General features: G+C 43.5%; 1 protein-coding gene across 1 annotated transcript in view; it reads right to left on the reverse strand.

Moving 5' to 3' along the window:
- LOC124783917 (heat shock protein 70 B2-like) overlaps positions 1–13,350 on the reverse strand; it is a 144,166-nt gene that overhangs the window by 46,526 nt on the left and 84,290 nt on the right. Inside the window, exon 3 of the mRNA XM_047254059.1 lies at positions 4,907–5,290. Within this exon, the coding sequence (XP_047110015.1) occupies positions 4,907–5,290 (384 nt within the window). The remainder of the gene's footprint in view (positions 1–4,906; positions 5,291–13,350) is intronic.

Consider the following 13,350-nt stretch of genomic DNA (forward strand, 5'->3'; position numbering starts at 1 on the left):
ATGCAGTAATTGAAATGAAATATTCGTGGATCAGATATTAAATTTAAGAATCGAATTTTATTTAAAATCAGGTTAAAAGAATAAAAAAGACCACAATCATTTTGATAGCCATTTAAAAGAAATTAACGTGCTATAAGGATTGAAATCGCGCCTCTGGTTTACATAGCTAGAACCTTAGCCATTATCTACGAAGATACTGAGTCAATTCATGTTATTTTTAAAGGTTTAGTGCCACCGAAGAATTTTTTTTCTTCGTATTTTCACAAACAAGGATCCACCAGCGTGGATGGATGCTCTGTTTGAAACTCGGCACCGAATCCTATGCTATTTTATGGGTGGTCTCAAAAAATCAATGCCACGCCTAGTGTCTCAATGGCAAATAACTCTTTATTGTATTCGGAAGTAAATTAATTGTAACGATAACATTTTATTATCAGATGAAATACCGACAATTTATACCAACATAGTTATATGCGTTGTACATAGACCCTTGGTGGCACACATAAACAAAATAAGTTTACCTTATTCCTCAGCGCTTTTCATTTCCCTGTGGAAAATTTAACAATCACTAGATGAAATTATATATGACTCTCTTAATACGTTCTTATCTTGTTGAACAGTAATATTGTAACCTGTCAGTCCACAGCGACTGACAAAAAACATGAATCAAGAAACTACAACATACTGTACAACAATTGTCCACCAACAAGGAAGCAACCTTTACTCTAGGTGATTCTTAGCAAAAGTACTGTAAGAAAAGTAAATACATTGCAGAAGAAATGAATGAGCCTAATAGTAAACTTAGAACAATAAATACGTAATACTTGAATTACTTTCTTATTGGTAATCAATGGACCCCTACTGTAATTGATCGGGTTATTGCGACTACCTCGGACAACACTAGGGGATTCCTCCGTAGGTGTTGCGGTGTTGTCAGCTTACGACGCATAATGTGTGTGTGCCCAGCGCTCACTTTTATAAATGAGCTAAAATTGTTACTACACGCTGCAGATTTAGACTTCACCATCTTTCTGTTGGTCGGTAGGTAGAATACCAATCATACATAACTTTATATTTTTACACACTGGCGCGGTGCCCCCTAAGACATTTGCTGACTTTTGCCTTCGTAGCGAATCTGGCACTGCGGGAGTTTTGAAGGGGGAACGAAAAGCCAGTGGTGGAATGCTATCATGGAAACTCGCTGAAGAAGAAGTTCAACATTGCGCCTTCAGTAGGAAAAGTCATAGAGAAGGACTGTTGCTTGTGGAGTTTGTGGCACACGGAACCATTATCAGTTATGACGCGTATGTGCAACCCTTTAAAACCTTAATGCTTCAACATGTCGCGTTCGACAAAATCGACAAAACCACGACGTTGTGCTGTTGCATGATAACGCCCGGCCGCATGGCAGTGAGAAAACCACTAGGGAGGTCATGAAGCTTGGGTGTACAGAATTGAAACACCCACCGCTCAGCCAGGATCTGGCACCGTGTAATTACCTCCTCGTTTGTAAACTGATGGAATATCTACGCAGAATGATATTTGAAGACGATAACTCCTTTGTGAAGGATGCTAGACAGTGGCTCAGACGTGCTGGTCCTGACTCCTACCACGCAGACACAGGCCTTAGTACTTTAGCGTCGCAAGGCGTTTCAAAGGGACGCATATTACGTGGAAAAATGACCTTTTCTCTCTCAGGTTATATCAACATACTGCAAAAATATCAGAGGTATGGAGAATAAATTGGATGTTTAACAAACCGTTGTGCATTTATTTTGGAGTGACCGTCGCAATTTAAGGAAACCATGGAAAACGTAAATCTCGATGACTGTATATAAATTAGTCTCCAGTCTCCCAAACTCCAGTGTTGGACATCGTCCAATATACTGATTTTTCGCTTTGGGTTCAGTGCCGCATAACATCCGGCAAATCGCATTTGGTTACTTTTTTATCGCCCGCCCTGTTGCCACAGGAAGTCCAACACGTTTCCTCGTGTACCGTCATCTGGGACCTACTCGCCACGTCAGACAACTCTGCAGTTGTTTGAAAAGCATTGTATTTGGCAGTTCCTGAACTAATCAACAGAGGCACCGTTGCTTACATCACAGGCAGAAGACAATTTTTAAATTAATCTTATTTGCTTTCGGTGGCAAACTGTGAAGCCATTATAATTGCTTCAGTTAGTGAGTGCAACTACATTTTTAGTACACGTCTATTTTATGGATATACAAAATACAAATTCAGTATTTTCTGTGTCAGAGTTTTGTCTCCGTGTCTTGTAGTTGATGTACTATCAAACCATTGATTTTGCGGTTGTTATCACTCGTGAATGTTTTAATATTTGTTGACAAAGGATTCTTCATTTCTGCGAGTTTTTTCCGCAGTTTATTTTGATGTGGAGCGTATTTGAAATGTCTCAAAATGATACGATCAGGATCTGCGTCGTCTCCTGGATATTCACTACATGTGGGAGAGTCTACCACTCAAATCCTGTAGAGGTGTGGAGGGAAACATGCATGTCTCAACTTTATTCTAATGATTAATAACACACATATCCTTGGGAGATTTTTCTGACCGTATCACGGATTTGTTGGTATACTGCACTGACTGCACTGAAGCGAACGAAAAGCCATTTTTCTGCCGAGATACTTCTCACTCCTGTTTCCATTGATCGTACGCCTGTTTTTTTTTTTTTTTTTTTTTTTTTTGAAACATGATGAAAGTGTTAAAGTGGAAGCTCCTTCTTTGCTACTTCGTTATGCCGAATACCCGAGTGCCCCTTTACCCGTTTACTAATATGCGGATTTATTTTTATTGTTGGCTTTCATTACTAAATCCATCACATCGTAGAAACAACTTTCCACTTTCGATGTTCTAATTGCTCCAAAGCACTTCTAGAGTCAGTCAGAATTATTGTTTTGTTTCGGTTTTCAGTTCCAAAGTTAACTGCTTCTTTAATAGCTGTTACTTCTGCAATGTAAATGCTGCTTAATGGAGATAATAAAAAAAATGTTTAGCTGTCTGCAGCCTAGGGCAATAATATTCGCAACCAAGTCCCAATGAGTTTGGGAATCTTCAGTACACATATGTAAAAAATCTGACCATTTGCTTTCCACGTAATTTATTACTTCCTTATTAGTTTTGACCTCTTGACCGATTCTGCCTGGTAGATGAAAAGCATCAGGTTGGCAGACAGTTGTTTCATATTCTTTACTGAACACTGGTGACGTTCCGTCTGTCCGTGTCAAATGCAACGTGAATCTGAGGCACTGAAAGTGGTATTCGTTCAGAAGATATTTAACGGCGGCTATTTTAGCATCCTCAGCATTGTCGCGTGTTTACTGGGTTTCATCTGTGTTTTTAGCTTCGTTTTGATTAGATGGCTGTTTGGTAGCTTCAGGCACGCATCCAGGGTTGAAAGCTCGAGGGTGAGGGAGTTAGTTACAGTTTCTTTTTCTCTTTTCCAGGAAGTATTTAATAATAATTATGACAAAATTTGTAAAATGCTTTAATATAATAATGATAATAATTAGTTTACATTAATATTTAGTGTATCGCTTTAGCTTAACGAGAATAATAATTTATACTGTAAAAAGTCGAAGAATGCACTCACCATTATAGTCAATCGTCAAGGGCAATTTTTTCGAGTCTTTTTTCGGAGAATTGCGTCGTACTGAAACTGTCCGCAGGTCGTGGTCTAGTGGCTAGCGTTGCTGCCTCTGGCTCACGGGGTCCCGAGTTCGATTCCCGGCCGGGTAGAGGATTTTCTCTGCCAGGGGACTGGGTGTTTGTGTTGTCCTCATCATTTCATCATCATCATCATTTGTGACAGTGGCTAGACTGGACCATGTAAAAATTGGGACTTTATACGGGCGCTAATGACCGCGCAGTTGAGTGCCCCACAAACCAGACATCATCATCATCATCATCTTTAGGAAACTGAACTCCGAGCAGTGACTTTCAGATCGTATAAGAATGAGAAAAATTAAAAAGGGTCAGTCTATAAGACCCGCTTGTTACAAGTATAGAGCATGATTCCGAGATGATACATACAACTTTTAGGGATGACAGACAAGAGAATGTCTCAATTTGAGGGACGGGATCCTAGTTCGGAAACGACCGGGTCGAAAGTTGTAGGCGAAAATGGTTTTGATAACTCTGACAGTGAAGTACTTGTTCCAGTTATGTTATTAGTAAGATGGTAGATTGAACAACTTCCTGAGGTTGTAGTACGGACCAAAACAAAAACAGGTCTAGTAAACCTGGGACCTAAAATGCATACCTTAAGGGGTTTGACTACTTGTTGATCTTCGATATTACGAAACAAATCTCTTCTACAGCAGGCTCTTTGACTTCCATATTTTTGGAGGTGGTAGTATGGACCAAAACAAGAAATTACTGTCCAATAAACATGGGTTCTAAAATGCATACGTTAGGAGCTATGGGCATTTGTTTAGTAGAAGAGACGCGTTTCACTGTAGAGAAGAGGAACAAGTGCCCACAGCTTTTAAGATGTACATTTTAGTGCCAATGTCTAACAGACAGCTTTTTCTTGTTTTCGTCCATACTGTCACCTCCGAAAGTTGCCTAACCTACAGTCTTAGAAACTGCAGTACCGGAACACGTATTCTAGTGTCTGAAGCAGCAGAACGATTTTCGCTTATAACTTTCGACTCATCCATTTCCAGACCAGGGTCCCTTGCCTCAAATTGATTTATTTACCCTCCTCCATCACCACTCAAAGTTTGTAGCATCAGCACGGCACCATCCTGCGTGAGGAAGGAAAGAGGAGGCGGTGGAGAAAGTGGCTTCACATTCTGGCCGATGTACCTGACGGCAAAACATGTAGCGTCATTAGGAAGGATGGCCACAAACGGAGACGCAGGCACGTGGCACTGTGGCAGACCTGTATGGTGGACTCGGTGGTGGCGGACAGCTCGCGCTTGGCGCGCTCGGCGGCGGTGCGCAGGCGGCGCAGCGCGCGCGGGTTCTCGTTCACGTCGCGCTTGAACTTGCGGCGGAACTCCTCGGCCAGGTACCCCACCAGCCGGTTGTCGAAGTCCTCGCCGCCGAGGTGCGTGTCGCCCGCCGTCGAGCGCACCTCGAACAGCGAGCCCTCGTCGATCGTCAGCACCGAAACGTCGAACGTGCCGCCACCCAGGTCGAAGATGAGCACGTTGCGCTCGCCCCTCAGCCCCTTGTCCAGGCCGTACGCCAGCGCTGCCGCCGTCGGCTCGTTGATGATGCGCAGCACGTTCAGCCCCGCGATCGCACCCGCGTCCTTCGTCGCCTACGGACCGGTGCATTATCCTGTTACAATTTACACTAAAAACCTCGATTTTTTCCCCTTTATTGTGATTTCATTCCTCCGCTCCATAAGGGCAGGGGCGGGCCGCTCTTCAGCCGAATGATACAGTTAGTAAAAAGATGAAAACGATACATATAAAACACGATAAAAAGGTGGACATAAAAACACAATAAGGGGGACAGTGAGGGTTAAAAAATACACTTACACAGAGACGTTCATTGTGGGACTTTAAAATCCACATAAAGATAAAAAACACATTTGGCGATTTGCAGAGCACGTAAAATACACTGAAGTCACGCGCACAAATTAAAAGGTGGCCAGTGTTAGAAAACACCAGAACTACAACACTTTAAAAGCACTGCACGAGACTGAGCACACACGACAAAGAATAAAAAGCTGCTAGGAGGGACCTGCCGAGGGAGGGGAGGACTGAGAGGAGGAAAAAGAGGGGAGAGGAAGGAGCAGAGGCTGAGGGGGGGGGGGTTGGAGGGGGAGGGATGAAAAGAAAGGGGATTGGGGAGCGCACAGAGGAGCAGGAGACGGGCGGGGTGGGAGAGGGAAGGCAAGTTCGGGAGAGAGCGCAGAGATGTGGAGGGGGTGCAGGGGCAAGGGAGGGGCATAGGAGAGAGGGAAAACCGCTCAGGGGAAGGGAAAAAGCCACGAGAGGGAGCCCTGAGGAGGGGAAGGGGGAAAGTGAGGTTAGACTTGGTAGGAGGGATAGATCTCAGCGCAAAGCTCAACATCTGGGAGGGGTAGGCGCTGGAAGGTACATTGTTAAAAGAGGTGGAGGGCGTCGAGATGAAAACTGGGTGGAACACAATGGTAAAGGCGCAGCAGTGGGCTGGGGCTAGAGGGGAGAGGTGACGCCAGGGGGTGGGGAGATCGAGTCTGCAGACAATGTACAGGGTACGGATGTGTTCAAGGAAAAGGAGAAAATGTGAGAAGGGGCTGAGGTCACAGAGGATCCAAGTGCGGATGGGAGGCAGATACGGAAAGTGAGGCAGAGTGCATGGCGTTCGATGGTGAGACAGAAATCCAGGCGATGCTGGCATCACCAATTCAGCTGTGTGGCCTTTACGGGTGTCTGGTTATTGGGGCAACAAATGGTCGCGTTTTCTACACGTGCCACCACATGTTACTGCCCAGAGACCTTTCTTTACACAGTGATGGACTATTTCTGTGCCACAAAGTCTCGGGCATTTCTCTAGATGAAGCGCTGGACCTTAGCATATCTATATGGAGATTCTCATCACTCGTGTCTTGATATTTGGTAGTACTTGCAGACTTCACATGCGGCGGTTGGGCGCTGTTCCCGCTATCGCGCGTGTCTTGCTAATGTTCTTAACAGCGTTTTTCCACACCAATAAAAGCTGCTGTGTTCCCCACGTGGCAGGCGCCCGCTCGATTGGGAACGAAATATGACGCGCCGACACCTTGGACTCAGGCCACCTGCCATCCTTTATCACTTGTGGGGTTTCCAGGGTTGCGGATGGATGAACTGGTTTTAATTTGTTTTCCCACACAGAGTGTTCCACGTAAACTTTTCATCGCTAATATCTCTGGAACCATAACAGTTATTGACAAACGGCTTTCACGGTGAATGTACGGCAGAGGCTCGCGAAAGTAAATACTATGAGACAGTCTAAGCCATGTGTGAATATTGGTTTCAACACAAACTTATGTGTTTTTATTTAAATGGTCAGCCCATATTATTCCATACGCAGTCAATAAAATAGAAATCGCTGTAATAATGGTATTGGCTGTATTGCAATACGTCATTTACACCCCGAGACATTGAAACGCGAAGTTGGGGCATTAAATGAACGAAACGCGCCGCTATTGCACTTCCCGCGATGAAAGTGTGGCCCACACGTTGCTCGTAATCGCGATGTAATTGACGTGCATATTCTTACTTTCATTGCTATCTCAAGGGCCGAAAGTAATAACAGGGATTCCTACTGCAACCATCGATATGTACTTAACGGAGTCCTTTGTGTGTATTGTATTTGTCTACTTACAGACTGAAGAACAATACCGGCCGGTGTACACCACCCTGTTACACCGCCCAGGTCAACTGTTCGACCTCTGCAGTTGTGCACAGGAACGGGCCGCAATCGGAGCTCTGTGTGGGAGTGGCTCACTACGAAGCAAGTTGTTTTGTGTGGAAGTACATACAGCTTCATGGCACCAGTGTACTGTACACAGTAATTGATGTCAGTGTTATAATCTTGATATTAATTTACCTGTCCATCCGTTTTAGGCATTTGACATGGTATTCACAAACAAGGAAATGGTTGACATGAGACTTCTGTACGGAGAATGGTACCAAAATGGCACACGTGCGGCATTGGTGTATGCCTAGCGGTACCATAATAGACGTCGTCCGACCCGCCCTACCTTCGTGAACATTGTTAGAGCGCGTCTCACAACGCGGTTGTCTCCACAAACGCAGATACAGAGCTGAGGCGTAACATATGAAGCAGCAGAGGTAGGTGTCCTGGCGGCCTCTGCAATAAACCCTCATGCAAGTATTCGTGAAATGGAGAGGCGGATGGGAATCCCTCGAACAAGAAAGATGCATATTCTGTACAGGCAGGCCCATATCACGTGGCGCTACTTCAAGGCCTCCGTGGCAACTACATTCACAATCGCCTGGAATACTGTCGGTGGCTTCTGCAGCAAGGCCATGACTTCATATGTGTGGTACCGTTTACTGATGAGGCCACGTTAACAAACTATGGGAACATCAACTTACACAGTATGCTCTACTGGTCAGCAGAAAGCCCACCCTGCATCCGCCAGGTTGAACAACAGCGGCAGTGGAGAGTCAATGTTATGGTGCAGTATTGAAGGACACCACTATTGACCCATATTTCACTGATGACACTCTTTACAGGCGATAGTATGGGCAGTTCCTGTGATGTACCTTACCTGGACTGATGGGAGACCTACCCCTTCATTTGCGTCAAATTATGTGATATCAACATGATGGATGCCCTATGCGTGACGCCAAGGTGGCATGATAGGCCCTAAACCAATAATTTCCACATCAGTGGATTGGATGGGGTAGTGCCATTCTGGGATTTCTAGCATAGTCGCCAGACCTTACCCCCATGGACTTCTTTCTCTAGGGATATGTGAAAGATGTGGTTATCAGCAGGTCCAAACAACAATGGCCTGCACGAAAGCCCGTATCACCGCTGCACGTGCTACAAAAACACCACAAACACTAACTGCCGTGAGTGGGTCGGTGATGAAGCGTGCACAGTGGTGTTGCCAAGCAAATGGCGCTCTCTTCGAACATGCTGTGAGACATGTGATTGCCCACAGGCATACCCTTTGTGTACCGGGTGATCAAAAAGTCAGTATAAATTAGAAAACTGAATTAATCACGGAGTAATGTAGAGAGAGAAGTACAAAGTGACACACATGCTTGGAATTATATGGGGTTTTATTAGAACCAAAAAAATACAAAAGTTCAAAAAATGTCCGACAGATAGCGCTTCATCTGATCAGAATAGCAATAATTAGTATAACAAAGTAAGACAAAGCAAAGATGATGTTCTTTACAGGAAATGCTCAATATGTCCACCATCATTCCTCAACAATAGCTGTAGTCGAGGAATAAAGCTGAGAACAACACTGTAAAGCATGTCCGGAGTTATGGTGAGGCATTAGGGTCGGATGTTGTCTTTCAGCATCCCTAGAGATGTCGGTCGATCACGATACACTTGCGACTTCAGGTAACTCCAAAGCCAATAATCGCACAGACTGAGGTCCGGGGACCTGGGAGGCCAAGCATGAGGAAAGTGGCAACCGAGCACACGATCATCACCAAACGACGCGCGCAAGAGATCTTTCACGCGTCTAGCAATATGGGGTGGTTCTAATAAAACCCCATGTCATTCCAAGCAAGTGTGTCAATTTTTACCTCTCAATCTACTTTATTCCGTGGTTTATTACGTTTTCAAATTTATACTGACTTTTTGATCACCCGGCATTACGGAGAAGACGTATGCTTGTTTCGTTTCTACTATCACACGTTAATGTATTCGTTGCACCATCTGCAAAGGTTCAATTGTGTCTCAGTCATTAAAGATGTTCAGTGACATCTCCTGCACATGGCATGTTCCACTGTGTAATTGATGTACAACTACGTACAAATAGCATATATCCCTCTGTGCAGCCCTTAGACAGCCATTAATTTGGTTTATTCTGGCCGGTTGTTATCTGCATTTCGTTACCATTATGTCCATTGCAGTACTGTCGAAAACTTCAATAAAGCACGTGCAAGTAAACCGCGTCCTTATTTTCATTGTGGTGGCTGCACATCCTATGTTTCCTACACGCACTAAGAGTATACGTAGCAATACGTGAGTACAGCATTTTTCGCATCGTAGAACGTCAATCACATTGCAATTACGAGCAGCGCGAGGGTCACGCTTGCATCGCAGGAAGTACAACAGCGGCGCTGTTCGTTCATTTCACACGTCAACTTCACCATCCAATTCCTCGGGATGCAACAATCCCATTACTATTTTCATTTCTCATGTTACTGATTGTGTGTGGAATAATTTGGGGTGTCCATTTAAAAAAAAAACATATGTTTTTGTTGAAACCAGTATTTGCACACGGTTTAGAATGTCTCATAGTATTTATTTGCGTGAGCCCCTGCCGTACATTCATACCCGTGAAAGCCATTGTCAATATCTATTGTGGTTCCAGAGATATTGGCGGTGAAAAGTTTAAGTGGGACACCATGTATGTGCAAAAAAAAAAAAAAAAAAAAAAAAGAAAAAGAAAAATTAATGTAAAAATGAGCGTGTCAGGGTGTAGCACAGCAATGAGAATGGGGGAGCACCGGGTCCAGGCCTCGAGATTCGATCCCCGACCGCCTTGTTGTCCTCCAGCCTGTAGGTGACCGTGAGCCTAATAAAATAAATAAATAAAAAAAACTTTAAAAAAGTAATTGCTAATGGTCGCTGCTTGTGGTTTTTGTGTCCCGTGTTTGAAACCTAATTATTGCTTTCAGTTCCTTTAAGTTTTTTTCATTTATCTACCCATGTCCGTGAAAGGTTATTAGATAAATGTTTCTTATCAAATTAGGGGATACAAGGGCGTTATATTAACTGTAAAATCACAACTGGGTTTCACAATAAGTGGCATACGTTTATTATGTAGGTAATATACAGCGTGTCTCACCTTAGAGGCGTCAGGTGCAGTTTCTCTGATGTTTTAGCAGATATTTGTAATTACGTTTTTGCATCTGTAGCTGGAGTCAGCCCAAACAAATAACGCTTGCCAGCTTTTTCACAAGACACCCAGTGTCGACAGACATTATAAACAAAATGATTTATAAAGTGGAATTTTATGTGCCCATTCCGTAGAGCGGTCGAAGATTAGTCTAGTGAGATTTTTGTTTTATCCATTAGTATTAACAGCGACAGTAAAACACGGAGAACAACCAGTTCTCCAGTGACGACAGCGCCGCCTGGACCACGCTGACTACTACCATCGTGAAGAGCCGGCCGTTGTGGCCGAGCAGTTCTAGGCGCTTCAGTCCGGAACCGCGCTGCTGCTGCTGCGGTCACAGGTTCGAATCTTGCCTCGGGCACGGATGTGTGTGATGTCCTTAGGTTAGTTAGGTTTAAGTAGTTGTAAGTCTATGGGACTGATGACCTCAGATGTTAAGTCCCATGGTGCTTAGAGCCATTTTGCACCATCGTGCAGACATGCACTGCTAAGTCGCTGCTGGGATACTGATTGTTCGTGTTTTACCGTTCCTGTTAATACTAATCGATAAAGCCGCGCGGGGTAGCCGCGCGGTCTTGGGGGCGCCTTGTCACGGTTCGCGCGGCTACCCCCGTCTGAGGTTCGGGCACTCCCTCGAGCTTGGGTGTATGTGTTGTCCTTACTGTAAGTTAGTTTCAGTTAGATTAAGTAGCGTGTAAGCTTAGGGACCGACGCTCTCAGTAGTTTGGTCCAATAGGATATTACCAAAAATTTCCAAATAATCGATAAAACAAATATCGCACTAGACTAATCTGCGACTGCTCTACCCTCTACAGGTCCCTGTAGTACCATGGAAGTTATTCCCTGATGTCTTGACAAATGTCCTGTCATCCTGACCCTTCTCCTTGTCTGGGGTTACAATCTTTTTAAATTCTCATATTCTTATATTTCATTCTTTTATCAATTCAATTAATATTTTATTCTTGTGGCTATTGCTCAGAAAGTTTTCGTACATTCCATTGGATGATAACAATTATACATCATTCGAAACACAGGTATTCTGGACAGCACGAACATCACGCGGAGGCAGGTTTGCCATACTGACATTTCGTCATAAGAATCTTACTCGGGAGAGAAACATCGTCAACACTGCTGGCGACTTCACGCGTTGGTAAGCCATGCATAATGGATCACTTTTTCGAAAGCTGGCGCTCGCAGTTGATTATGAACAAAGATAGACACAGGAATTCCACGGAAAACAATTTGAAATAATTTTTTCATTTATTTGTTTTTTAATTCATTCACCATACGTACAGTTAGTAGGCCGAATAAGGATAACGTTATTTCAGTATTCATTGGAAGATGTTGTTGTTGTTGTGGTTTTCAGTCCTGAGACTGGTTTGAAGCAGCTCTCCATGCTACTCTATCCTGTGCAAGCTTCTTCATCTCCCATTACCTACTGCAGCCTAAATCCTTCTGAACCTGCTTAGTGTATAAATCTCTTGGTCTCCCTCTGCGATTTTTACCCTCCACGCTGCCCTCCAATGCTGAATTTGTGATCCCTTGATGCCTCAGAAGATGTCCTACCAACCAGTCCCTCCTTCTTGTCAAGTTGTGCCACAAACTCCTCCCCAATTCTATTCAATACCTCCTCATTAGTTATGTGTTCTACCCATCTAATCTTCAGCATTCTTCTGTAGCACCACATTTCGAAAGCTTCTATTCTTTCTTGTTCAAACTATTTATCGTCCATGTTTCACTTTCATACATGGCTACACTCCATACAAACACTTTCAGAAACGACTTCCTGACACTTAAATCTATACTCGATGTTAACAAATTTCTCTTCTTCAGAAACGCTTTCCTTGCCATTTTATATCCTCTCTACTTCGATCATCATCAGTTATTTTGCTCCCCAAATAGCAAAACTCCTTTACTACTTTAAGTGTCTCATTTCCTAATCTAAGTCCCTCAGCATCACCCGACTTAATTCGACTACATTCCGTTATCCTCGTTTTGCTTTTGTTGGAAGATAGTCGTGTAGTAATCTTCTACGAACATGGGTATGTAATGAGAAACAAAAGTAAAAACAATAATCGGGTTTCGAACAAAAGTTTGAAGCCGCGATTATTCGCTAAAAGACAAATAAAGCACCTCGACACCTTTGATCACCGTTTTCTCAGAAACGGTCCGAATATCTACGAATAGGCCGAGACACGTGTTTGGTCATTTTGACCCATGTTACAATGAACCAAGTTTCTGGGACGTCGGGTTATGGCACTTGCTGTGTTTTCCTCGCTAGTAAGTGTATACAATATAGCAGAAAGAATATGTCATCAAATTTGTACGTGATCCGGGAATATATAGGCTACGAAATTTAGTATAATTTACCAGCCATCTCTGGCAGCGACATTTTATTGCTCTAATATGACTGGCCATCGAATCGAACTAAACTGTGATGACAGATGCGGTTAAGTCACTTCATGTTGCTTCAGCTCTGTGCCAGAGATCATCAACTATAGTGATTGATTGCACTGTTTAGTCACTTACGAAATATTTAGGTATAATTTCATAACACTAAAAACTGTGTCACATTACTAATCAGTAATCAGATAAAAATTATACGTTCTATATTAAAATTTAGGATTTCGTTTGACTTCAGACTGTTAGGGCAAGCTTGCTTAAATGCGAATTAGAATTCAGTAATCATTGCTAACTCACTCCGCAAAACTCATATTCTTCTTAGCTGTGGTTTTACTTTTCTCGAGAGCCGTAAAGTGGAAGGTTGGCTAGTTGGGGGTGAGGATAGG

Source organism: Schistocerca piceifrons, chromosome 1, assembly GCF_021461385.2.
Source record: "Schistocerca piceifrons isolate TAMUIC-IGC-003096 chromosome 1, iqSchPice1.1, whole genome shotgun sequence".
Lineage (NCBI taxonomy): Eukaryota > Metazoa > Arthropoda > Insecta > Orthoptera > Acrididae > Schistocerca > Schistocerca piceifrons.